The 12,816-nt window shown below is 42.5% G+C and overlaps 1 protein-coding gene across 1 annotated transcript; it reads right to left on the minus strand.

Moving 5' to 3' along the window:
- Positions 1-6,713: 6,713 nt before the first annotated feature.
- LOC147004148 (PRAME family member 20-like) lies at positions 6,714-11,374 on the minus strand. The gene is given in 3 exon segments (XM_085838361.1): positions 6,714-7,284; positions 10,129-10,698; positions 11,082-11,374. Coding segments are annotated over 3 exon segments (1,434 nt in total).
- Between the last annotated feature and the right edge of the window lie 1,442 nt (positions 11,375-12,816).

The raw sequence follows: 12,816 nt of genomic DNA on the forward strand, positions 1-12,816 counted from the left end.
TATGAGGCAGACTTCAGTTTAATGCTGCAGACTTTACTCCAGTTTCAGAGTAGTTTTTATGCACAAATGTAATAAAGAAAACAATGATACAAAAAACTTGCACATAAATATTTAAAATCATCTCTGCACAAGGCCCAACAATGCATATATTCCTGATTCAATTTGCTCAGCTCATGGGTGGCAGCATTGCAAGTATCACTGAAGATAAGTTTACTCACAGATAAGACCAATTACTCAATCATAGCTTTTGAACACAAATGATGTAACCTGCACTTATGAAATGGAGCCACTTCAAGCCTGAAAGACACCATATGATATAAAACTACTTAAAAGAAAAGGGCAGCCGGGCATGGTGGCACACGCCTGTAATCCCAGCACTCGGGAGGTAGAGGCAGGCGGATTTATGAGTTCGAGGCCAGCCTGGTCTACAAAGTGAGTGTCAGGACAGCCAGGGCTACACAGAGAAACCCTGTCTCGAAAAACCAAAAACCAAAAAACAAACAAACAAACAAACAAACAAACAAACAAAAAAAAAACATCCAAGTTGAGCTGTAGCAAGCCAAGCATAGTGACACATGCCCACAATCCCAGCACATCGGAGGTAGAGGCAGGAGAATCTAGAATTTAAAACCAGCCTGGACTACAGATTAAGACCATGTCTTAAAGTAAAAATAAAATCAAAGTAATGACTTGAGTCAAGGACATGATACCAGCATTAGACCAAGGAAGAACAAGTCCTGTTGGCAAAAGCCTGTAATCTCAGCTACTATGAAGGCTGAGGCAGCAGGATCACAGGGGCCTATGAAAAATTCCTTCAGAATTTCACTATCATGGATGATAATTAAATAGATTTTTTTTAAAAAAAGGAGTTTATGCAGGCACAATGATGTATCCCTTTAATCTTTAACTGGGGAGGCAGAGGCAGATGGATCTCTGAATTACGTGTCTCAGCAGTTAGGAGCACTGACTGCTCTTCTGAAGGTCCTGAGTTCAAATCACAGCAACCACATGTTAGCTCACAATCTCTTTCTAATGAGATCTAATGCCCTCTTCTGGGGTGTCTGAAGACAGCTACAGTGCACTATTATATGTATATAATAAATAATCGTTAGGCCAGAGCGAGCAGGACTGGAGCAAGAAGAAAGTGTCTAAAGAAAGCTACAGTGTACTTATATATAATAAATATATAAATCTTAAAAAAAAACAAATATCAGTTGTGTGGTGGTGGTTCTTCCCTTTATTTATTTATTTATTTATTTATTTATTTATTTATTTATTTTTGGTTTTTCGAGACAGGGTTTCTCTGTGTAGCACTGGCTGAGTTCGAGGCCAGCCTGGTCTACAAAGTGAGTGCCAGGACAGCCAGGGCTACACAGAGAAACCCTTTTTTTTATTATTAGGTATTTTCTTTATTTACATTTCAAAAGCTATCCTGAAAGGCCCCTATACCCTCCTCCGACCCTGCTCCCCAACCCACCCACTCCTGCTTCTTGGTCCTGGCATTCCCCTGTACTGGGGAATATGATCTTTGCAAGACCAAAGGCCTCTCCTCACAATGATAGCCTACTAGGCCATCTTCTACTACATATGAAGCTAGAGATATGAGTTCCAGCACTTTGAAAGCAATTTCTAGGCCAGCCTGGTCTCCAGAATGAGTTCCAGAGCAGCCAATGCTATCTAAATACAGACAAAAAAACAAAACAAAACAAAAAAAACCAAAAACCCTCTGTCTTAAATAAATGAATGAATGGAATAGAAATAGAAGAAAAGAATGAATGGAAGTAAGAAAGAAAGAGAAAATATGACATCATGAATTTTGCAGACAAATGGATAGAACTAGAAAACAATCCTCCAGAATGAGGCAACCCAGACTCAGAAAGATAAAACGGGTATGTACTTGCTTATAAGTGTATATTAGCTGTTAAGGATACACACACTACAATGCACATTTTCACAGGAGCTAAGTAATAAGGAGGGCTCTGCCAAGAGGCACAGATCGCCCTGGAAAGGGAAAATAGAATAGCCTTTTTGGGTGGGTTGGGGGCAAGTGGACATGGGAACATGGGGGATCAGGTGATGAGGGAGAGAGTAGTGATGGGACTAGAATAGGGGGTATTTAATAGTGTGGAAACCTAGAGCAGTGGAAACTTCCTGGATCCTGCTGGTGACCCTAGCAGGACTTCTAGTAATGGATGATATGGAGACTAAATGAGCAATCTTCAATAACCTGCTAAGGCTCCCAGTGGTATGAATGGAACAGAGGAACATCCACAAAACCTTTGACCCATACCTTTTTGTACCTGCAAGATGTGCTGGGACAATGGTGGTCCAGAGCATGTGGAAGTGGCCAATCAATGACTGGTGTAACTTGGTGCCCAAACCATGAGAGGGAGCCCATGACCAACAGTACATGAATGACCAGGAACCAGAATCTAAGTGGCTCAGAGACTAGGATTTGTGCCTAGACCAATTACCATCACAGATATTTCCTCTGGCAGCTGATGGGAGCAAATGTAAAACACATTCAAACACTAGAAAGAGCTCTGCGTACCCCATGGAAGATGGGTAGGAAGGATTGTAGGAGACACAGAGGAGAACATGGTCTACAGAATCAACTAAGAAGAGCACATAGGGGCTCACAGAGACTGAAGTGGCATTCATGGAGCCTACATGGATCTGAGCTATGTCCTCTACATACATGATGTGGTTATTTAGCTTGCAACTTTTGTGGGACACCTAATACTGAGACTTGGGTGTTTCTGAATCTTCTGCCTTTTCCTCCTATTAGGTTGCCTTGATCCGCCTTGATGATTTGTTCCTGGTCTTATCACATGTTGCTATGTATGTTCAGCGATATCACTTGAATGTATGCTCTTTTTTAAAATTTTTGTTTGTTTGTTTTTTGTTTTTTTTTAGACACGGTTTCTCTGTATAGCCCTGGCTGTCCTGGAACTCACTTTGTAGACCAGGCTGGCCTCAAACTCAGAAATCCTCCTGCCTCTGCATCCCAAGGGCTAGGATTAAAGGCATGTGCCACCACGCCCAGCTTAAATTTGTTAAAAAAAATATTTATTTATTATTATATCTAAGAACACTGTATCTGTCTTCAGATGCACCAGAAGAGGGTGTCAGATCTCATTATGGATGGTTGTGAGCCACCATGTGGTTGCTGGAAATTTAACTCAGGACCTTTGGAAGAACAGTCAGTGCTCTTAACCTCTGAACCATCTCTCCAGCCTGATTTTTTTTACTGGATATTTTCTTTATTTACATTTAAAATGTTATCCCCTTTCCTGGTCCCTCCCCCAAGAAACCCCCTATGCCATTCTCCCCCTGTTTCTATGAGGGTGTTCCTCCACCCACCCACCCACTCCCACATGCCTGCCCTCGATTCACCTATACAGGGGCATCTATGGAGCCTTCATAGGACCAAGGACCTCTCCTCCCATTGATGCATGACAAGGCCATCCTCTGCTACATATGCAGCTGAATCCATGTGTACTCCTTGGTTGATGGCTTACTCCCTGGGAGCTCTGGGGGCATCTGGTTGGTTGATATTGTTGTTCTCCCTTTGGGGTTGCAAAACCCTTCAACTCCTTCAGTCCTTTCTCTAATTTCTCTATTGGGGAGCCCACACTCAGTCCAATGGTTGGCTTCAAGCATTTGCCTCTGTATTTGTAAGGCTCTGGCAAGACATTTCAGGAGACAGCCATATCAGGCTTCTTTCAGCATGCACTTCTTGGCATCCACAATAGTGTATGGGTTTGGTGTCTGTATATGGGATGAATCCCCAGGTGGGAAAGTCTCTTGAAGGCCTTTCCTTCAGTATCTATTCTATACTTTATTTCGATATTTGCTCCTGTAAATATTTTGTTCTCCTTCTAAGAAGGACAGAAGGACCCACATTTTAGTCTTCCTTCTTCTTGAGCTTCATGTGGTCAGTGAATTGTATCTTGAGTATTTGGAGCAGTTGAGCTAATATCCACTTATCAGTGAGTGCATATAATGTGTGTTCTTTTGTGATTGGGTTACCTCACTAAGGATGATATTTTCTAGTTCCATCTATTTGCCTAATAACTTCATGAATTCATTGTCTTTAATAGCTGAGTAGTACTCCATTGTGTAAATGTACCACATTTTCTGTATCCATTCCTCTGTTGAGGGACATCTGGGTTCGTTCCAGCTTCTGGCTATTATAAATATGGCTGCTATGAATATAGTGGAGCATGTGTCCTTATTACAAATTGGAACATCTTTTGGAGTGGTATTACTGGATCCTCTGGTAGTACTATGCCCAATTTTTTGAGGAACCACCAAACTGATTTCCAGAGTGGTTGTACCAGCTTTCAATCCCACCAGCATTGGAGGAGTGTTCCTCTTTCTCCACATCCTTGCCAGCATCTCCTTTCACCTGGGTTTTTTTATTTTAACCATTCTTATTGGTGTGTGGTGGAATCTCAAGGTTATTTTATTTTCATTTCCCTGATGACTACGGATGTTGAACATTTCTTTAGGTGCTTCTCAGCCATTCGATATTCCTCAGTTGAGAATTCTTTGTTTAGCTATGTACTACATTTTTAATAGGGTTATTTGATTCTCTGGAGTCTTAACTTCTTGAGTTCTTTGTATATATTGGATATTAGCCTTCTATTTGATGTAGTATTGGTAAAGATTGTTCCCCAATCTGTTGGTTGCCATGAATATTGCTGCTCTGAACATTGATCAGAAGTTTCTCTTTGCAGTGGGCTTCAGTTAATATGAGACTCAACTGATCCAATCACTTATTCCTAAGTGGCATAACTTTAGCATACTCCTGCCTTTAAGGAACATCACAGCAGATAATCATCAGACATAGGAGGTAGGATAGAGTGCTGTGAAATGCAGTCCCATGGGTGCTGTACTTATGAGCAGTTACAGGAGATAAAGCTAGTGAAATTCCATACAGATAAGAGAGGTGTCTGTAAGTCCTACCCTTAGTGGTAGAACTATTGGCATGACGGTTACAGAGTAAAGGAGACTCACTTTTCTTTGAACATCTGCTTGGCCAAGATCCAGTGGATGGCCCCATACAAATTTTATTACAGGTAACAATAATTGGATTCACTGTGCATTAGTGTTTTATGTCTGCACAAAACATGAGATTCATATGTGTGCCTAGAACCCATGGAATCTGGAAAAGGATGCTGAGTCCCATGGAACTAGACATTATGAATCATCAGGTTCACATTGGTAACAGAACCTGAGTACTTCACAAGTACAGCAAGTGTTCTTAACCTCTGAACTCTCTATCTTCCCAGGGCTGTGTATTTTTTTTTTTAAGGGAGTGAAGTTGGGAAGATGGGAAATGTGTTGGGGAAGGGGTCGAAAATGTTGGGAGGAAGTGGGTGGTAGTGATGATGGTCAAAGAATGTTACCTTCCATGCATGGAAATCACAAAGGACAAATTTTAAAAATACAAGCATTATTTTTAAAGAATTTGTGGGTCAGGAGATGGCACAGCAGGAAAACGTACTTGCTGTCTAGACTAATGACTTGTTTCAATCCCCGTGACACACAAGGTAGGAAAAGAACCTCCTCATGCAAGGTTTTCCCTGATCTCCACACTCATGTTGGGCACCAAACACCCACACACATAAAAAAGTGAATAAAGGCTCCTTCCTGGAGAATAGAAACTAAAGGTAAAAGGGGAGTGACAGCATAGGTAGTTCAGCAGTTCACACACTTGTTGCTCTTGTAGAGGACCAGCATTTGGCTCCCAGAGTTCCTATGGGTGTCTCAAAACTGCTTGTTAAGTCCAGCACTACTTTCAAAGTACATTATCATCTTCTGGGCTTCAAGGGCATTGATACTCATATGCATAGGCATGCCCCATCCTACCGACCATTCTCCCAACCACCACCACCCCACACATGCTTTCTGGCCTCTTTTAGCACCTGCATTCATGTCACATACACAGATTTTATATATGAATCTCAATCTGTAGCCCCTGCTTGCCTAGAAATCAGAGCTCTACCTGCAAGCTCTCACAAACATGCCCCACATACAAAATGAATCTTTTTTTTTTTTTTTTTTAATGGGACTAGAGAAATTACTCAGTGGTTAAGAGCACTTGCTGCTTTGGCAGAGGAGTTAGATAGGGTACCCAGCACCCACATGAGAGCACATAACTCCATGTAACTCCAATTCCATGGAATCTGATCCCCTCTTCCAGCCTCACAAGGACAAGGGATATGCATGGCATTACATACAAACAAGCAGGCAAGACACTGACACTCCAAAATAAATCTTTAGAAAAATTTTAAAATTGTTTTAAAAGCCCCAGTACCTTTTCCTCTTAATTCCTTCAATGTGCCAATTGTCCTTCATGTCCTGAGTATCTTGGATTCCATCTTCAATACACTCCCATCAGACCAGAGTTTACTGCAATCTTTAGGTTCATGTATCTGCCACAACCAGCCACACAGTTGAGATGTAACAGAGTCCCCCACCCAACCCCCCCAAAAAAGAGGGTGAGAATATGAGAGAAACTTCAGCTTATTTTATTTCAAGTGGCTGTTCACAGAACATTCTTAACTTTATAAATATAAACCAATATTCTTGTCAACATGTCAGCAAGCAATCTAAAACTGAACGTTGTGTGTCTCCTTACTAGACACCTGTACCTTGCCTTTCATCTTCCAGTGTCCACCAAGGTTTTTGATATTTGCATACAGCTAGTAAGATCTCTGACAATTACACATAATGGTTTTGTTAGAGACATATCTATTGCAGCACTGATCACAGCGGTCAGTACCGAAGAAGACTCTGCCTGGATTCCTAATGGTTTTCAGTAGATTCATAAGCTCATCACAATGTTGTTGCATCCTTTGCATGAGGGGAGTACCATGGTAGTCATAACTGTCCTGAGGAACAGGGTATAGCTCCAGCCTTAGATTTATCAAGCTGGCAGTGTGGTGTAGTAGGTCCTTCATGGCAAGCATAGAGATTTGGTTCCCGTAGAAGCTGAACTTGGTGAGCTTGAAGCACTTGCTCAGGGCAGGTAGGATGGCATAGAGCTGGCCATCTTCAAGGTGACAATCCTCCAAGTCCAAGCCCACCAGGGTGGGTCCAGCTTTTATTAACAGAACTTGGAGAGGTTCAGGACTTAAACCAGTCAATCTGACATTTTCCAAATTCAGTTGTTGCAACTGACTGACACATGGGAACTCAGAAAGATGGCTCCATTCTGATACTGGTAGATTACAGTGAGTCACTGCCAGTTCATTCAAGGAGGTCTTCATGGACCTAATGAGGAAAAAAAGCAGACAGTTCTTGGAGTTGATGGCTAGTACAGGAGGAAGACCAGGAATGATACAGGAGGACCATGTGGGCCAAAATTATAACTGTGTGACAGATCAGTAACCATGATGCTACATGAGAGTCTACATGCTAAAATCTGTACTAACGTCTGCCACCATCCTTAACTGCACATACTTCCCTCACTGTCAAGCAAGAACCAAGTGATGGTAAGAGGAGCAGGGCACACACAGAAAGGACTAACCCAACAAAGATCTGGCACAAGCCTTGCATTACCCACTGGACAACCACACCCTCAGAACAACCTGTCTTTGTCCTGTGTTTTATGCCTTTGCAACTCCCTAACCTCACCACTTCACATTCCCAACTACACATCCCCTAGCCAGGCTAAAAGTCATCAAAACTGGGTAAGGTAACTGGTTATAGCAGTGCACATCATTGATCCCAGCACTTGGAATATAGAGACAAGTGGATATCGGTGAGTTTGAGGCCAGCCTAGTCTACACAGTAAGTTTTAAGATAGCCAGAGCAACAAAGTGAGACCCTATCTTGAAAAGGAAAAAAAAAAAAAAAAAAAAAGCTGAGTATTGCAACTCACAACTGTAATGTTGACACCAGGAAGCCGAGACAAAAGAAATAAGATGGTAAGGTTGTCAAGGCCATTCAGGGCCACATAGTAAGAAGTCATTTTTAAAAGAGCCCATTCCTGCTTGGTGGTGGTGATGCACACCTTTTTGTTTTTGTTTTGTTTTTTTTTAATTTTTAATTTTTATTAGATATTTTTGTTATTTACATTTTAAATGCTATCCCGAAAGTTCCCTATACCCTCCCCCTGCCCTGCTCCCCTACCTACCCACTCCCACTTCTTGGCCCTGGCATTCCCCTGAACTGGGGCATATACAGTTTGCAAGACCAAGAGGCTTCTCTTCCCAATGATGGCCTATTAGGCCATCTTCTGCTACATATGCAGCTAGAGACACGACCTCTGGGGGTATTGATTAGTTCATATTGTTGTTCCACCTATAGGGTTGCAGACCCCTTCAGCTCCTTGGGAACTTTCTCTAGATCCTCCATCGGGGGCCCTGTGTTCCATGCAATAGATGACTGTGAGCATCTTCTGTATTTGCCAGGCACTGGCATAGCTGCACACATTTGATCACAATACTCAGGAGGCAGAGGCAAGCAGAACTCCTAATTAGAGGCCAGAACATCTACAGAGGTCCACAGAATGACTTCCAGGACATTCAGGGCTACGTGAAGAAACCTTGTTACATACACACACACACACACACACACACACACACACACCCAAAATAATAATAATAATAATAAATTAAACAGAACAAAAAACAAACAAACAACAACAAACCCAGCCCATTCTAAGGTGAGACTGCTTAGCAGATAAAGGTACCTCTCCCCAAAGGGGCTGACAGTCTATGATTCATCCCTGGGATCTACATGGTAGTAGGAAGAGAACTGACTCTTGCAAGTTGTCCTTTGGCCTCCACAAGACCTATAGGCTTCCCTCCCCACTCCCCTGAAACACACAAAATAAATGGCTTAGAATATAGTGATGAAGGTCGCACCTGCTTTTAATCCCAGCACAGGGAGTGGGGACAAAGGTAAGTGCATCTCTGTGAAATTGACAGCAGCCTGGTCTATAGGACAACTAGGGCTTGAGAAACCCTATTTCAAACAACAAACAAACAAACAAAACCAATATAAAACAAAGTTAGGTGCTAGTAGGTAAGAACATTTGCCATTCTTGGAAAGAATGTGGATTCAATTCCCACTACCCACATGGTGGCTCACCTGAAACTGTACCTGGGGATCAAATCGATGATGCCTTCTTCTGATCTCCATAGGCAAGTGATATACAAACCTATACTCAGACTCACACACATACACATAAAATATCAAAACATCTGTATAGCAAATTTTTCCTATTCCTTCAAAAAGGGCAAACTTTAATTTGTGCTCAAAGACTTTAAATTCGACCATCATGAATAAGCCTGCACTATTCAGATACAGGTTTTGATTGAATAATTTCATCATATAAATCTAGTTATGAGAAAATGAAAATATGTAGACCAGTCAGAATCAAGAGAGGCAAAATGATTCATACTTCAGCTTGGCTCCAAGGGAAGTGCCTGTTAAAACTTTTGGAATTTTTCACTTATTTCTATAGGATAACATTAAAAAAAAAAAAACCACCATTACATTTAAAGAAAAATTCCAGTATTTTCTATATGAGAAATTGTAGGCAAGCTGATGTGTCCATTCACATGCCTGCTGAATAGAGCACAGCTAGGGACCTAACACAGTTAGTTGTAACAATGTCCTTTTCACTTGTCTCTTTCCCTCTTAGTTGAAACACGCTAGCTAAGGAAGACAGCAGAAGCCACTCACTAGATCTCATTGAGTTCTTTTTTTTTGTTTTGTTTTTTGAGACAGGGTTTCTCTGTATAGCCCTGGCTGTCCTGGAACTCACTCTGTAGACCAGGCTGGCCTCGAACTCAGAAATCCACCTGCCTCTGCCTCCCCAGTGCTGGGACTATTAAAGTCGTGCGCCACCATGCCCGGCTTCTCATTGAATTCTAAGGGCTTCTTAGCATGCACCTCTTTGAAGACCACCAACCCCAGGCTAGGGCTGCATCTTTCCATTAGTGATTATGTGAGACTTCTCTCCAGGCCAGAGCAGAGATGAAAATGACACCCTGATATGCTAATGACTCAGCACTGCCAACCTACAGTGGCAGCAAGGACCCAAGGACCCACTAATGTAAAGGAATAAGGCTTTGCTTTGCTTTGCTCTGCAGAGCATGTGTTTACCCAAGCATCTGGTCCAGGTGTCCCTCAAGGAATCAGACAGCATCTAGATGCAGCTTCTGGAGGCTCTCCAGCTTAAGGATCTGCAAGGTGAACCTGGTGATGATACACCTCCTCTTCTCCGGAGAGATAATGCGTTCTTCACGGATGTTGGAGAGAGCAAGTTTACGCAAGTTCCTCATTTGGTGCAAGTAAGGAGCAAAGTTAAGCAAGAAGGATGGACTGCAGGAGGAATGCAGGCCCAGTGTTTCTACATAGTCCAGGTTCACCTTTTGTGAGAGCTTCCTGTAGTTTTGTTGGGATGGTGACCAGATCTGAAGCTCATTACAGTACAGCTGTAACAATCCTTTCCTCCTATCACTCCACTGAAGGAGGTAGGAGAACAGCCTACTCTGGCCCCTATTGTTGAGATGCAAGTCCACTACTACTTTCAAGGGCTGTGTCATTACTGTCTTAGAACAGCAAGGATCTGTTTGAGTGGTTTTGGGTAACCAGTCATCCATGGTCCCAGGCCACACATTCAAATAGTTTTGTCCCACAGACCGAAAATCCAGCACTTCTAGTTTGTACTCCCTGTGGGTAAAACAGAAAAACAAGTCTCAGTAGCTAGGCAAGGGGACAATATCTAAAGTGTGTCTTTATTATAGGACTGAAGCTGGCCTTCCATTCTGTGTCTCACTCTTTTCCATGGTCTTCTTCTCTATGTCTCTGTTCCACTTCTAATACCCATGGAAAGCAGGGGCAGTCCTTCAGCTACTGCTGTATCCAAAATAAGTCCTGCATACTCCACAGCCCTTTCCAAGATGGCACAGCAATGGCCAAAACCTTTGTGGTTCTCCAAGCTGCTGGCATAAGAATCCTCCACCACATCCTTGTACCCTTCCACACCTGACTCCCCTTCATCTCTGCTCTAGATTCTCTGGGCTACCCTCTGAGTCTACCTAAGTCTTCCTTGCCTGGTGTGAACCTCCTGGATAAGCAGCTTATCAACCTCCTCTAAGACAACTTGTAATTGAGTCTCCAAGTAGGGTGTTCTCTTCTTCAGAGCTCCAAGAGGGAGGCGAGGGAAAGGCCAGGAAGATACTATTGCCCTCAGGACCTTAAGATGATTACCATCGTAGGCTTGCTTCAACAGTTGTGGTAAGGATAGTTCAGGTAAGTACTGCAAAGCACTGATAGCCAGAGCCTCATTCCTCAGAAGGTTCTGTGCTGCCAGCTTTTGGAGTGTGAGTAAGGGCTTGCTACTCATCTTGATGATTCTTGAGGGATAAAGATCCTGGAGAAGCTTTGAAAAAAAAAAAAGGAACATCTATTTATATGTTAATGCTTAGACAAGCCTTCTCACCATTCACAGGGCCACAGTCCCTGCTCATTCCATGCCAGGTTCCACTGAGCACAAAGTCACAGTGCTCACTGTTGGTTGCAGTAGCTATCTTCTCCCAAGCAGCACTGGCCACTTCCTACTTCATTATCACCCATTCCCAGTGGGAAGGGACTCCAGATGATCTTGGAAGCTGACTTAAACCCCCTGGGGTAGTTTTTCTCACTACTCAAAATGCTGTATTGTTGGAAGTAGTGGCACAGACCTGTACTCCCACCACTTGAAAGACAAGAGGTCTAGAGCTAGTGTGATGGTTCAGCAATTAAGAGTGCTTGTTGTGCTTGTAGAAGACTTGGATTTGAGTCTCAGCCTTCACATATTAGGTAACAACTGTATCTCCAGTTCCAGGAAATCAGATGCACCTTCTCAGACACACACATGGTGCACATGGATATATGAAGGTAAACTAACTGTCTCTCAATTCCCTGACCGCTAGAACTACAGAGAAACCCTGTCTCAAAAGAAAGATAGGAGAATCAAGGGATCAAGCCCAGCTTCAACTACTTTGCAAAGTGGACATCAGCCTGGGCTACATGAAACTTCAATAAGATATCCTAACTTTGCCCTAACTTGATGTCTCTCCAAACAGTGTATACAAATTAAATATTTTTTCGAATTTATCTGATATGGAGGCTCTAATACTTCTTGCAGAAACAAAAGGCTTCCTCATTTGTGCTAAGTAGTAGCAAAATATTTAAATCCACACCCAGTTTCAGGCATACTGAGCATGAAGACTTTTGGTGCCTTGCACAGGTATCTAGTGGTTAGTTGGCAATGATGTAGAAGCAGATGCCAACAAAGCAGTATTCTCAAACCCAGAACACAAAACTATAAGACACAAGTACCAAGAGGTTTATTTGTTTTAATTAAGGTGGGCTTGTTTTGTCTTGTTTTTGTTTCATTGTGTAATCCTGGCTGTCCTGGAACTCACTCTGAAGGCTGGACTCAAAGTCAAAGATCCACCTGTCTCTTTCTCTGAGTGCTGGGATTAAATGCATTTGTTCCCACACCCATAAAAATTAAGGTGTTTTAAACACTTATTTTTATGTGTATGGGCATTTTACCTGTGTGCATATCTATAGATAGTTATATATGTTTCCCAGCCTTATGTATGTATGCATGTACTTTATTAGGCTGAGTCTTATTACTACGTAGTCAGAATGAAAACTCACTTTGTAGACATGTAGATAGACCAGGCTAGCCTTGAACTCAGATCTGCTAGCCTAACCAGTGCAAAGATTAAAGGTTTGGAGCAACATGCCTGGTTTCCAGCCAGAAAGCCCCCATTCTCACTGCCCCCCCCCCAACAC

The sequence above is a fragment of the Mus caroli genome, unplaced genomic scaffold (assembly GCF_978045245.1).
Source record: "Mus caroli unplaced genomic scaffold, Mus_caroli_1 scaffold_6, whole genome shotgun sequence".
Lineage (NCBI taxonomy): Eukaryota > Metazoa > Chordata > Mammalia > Rodentia > Muridae > Mus > Mus caroli.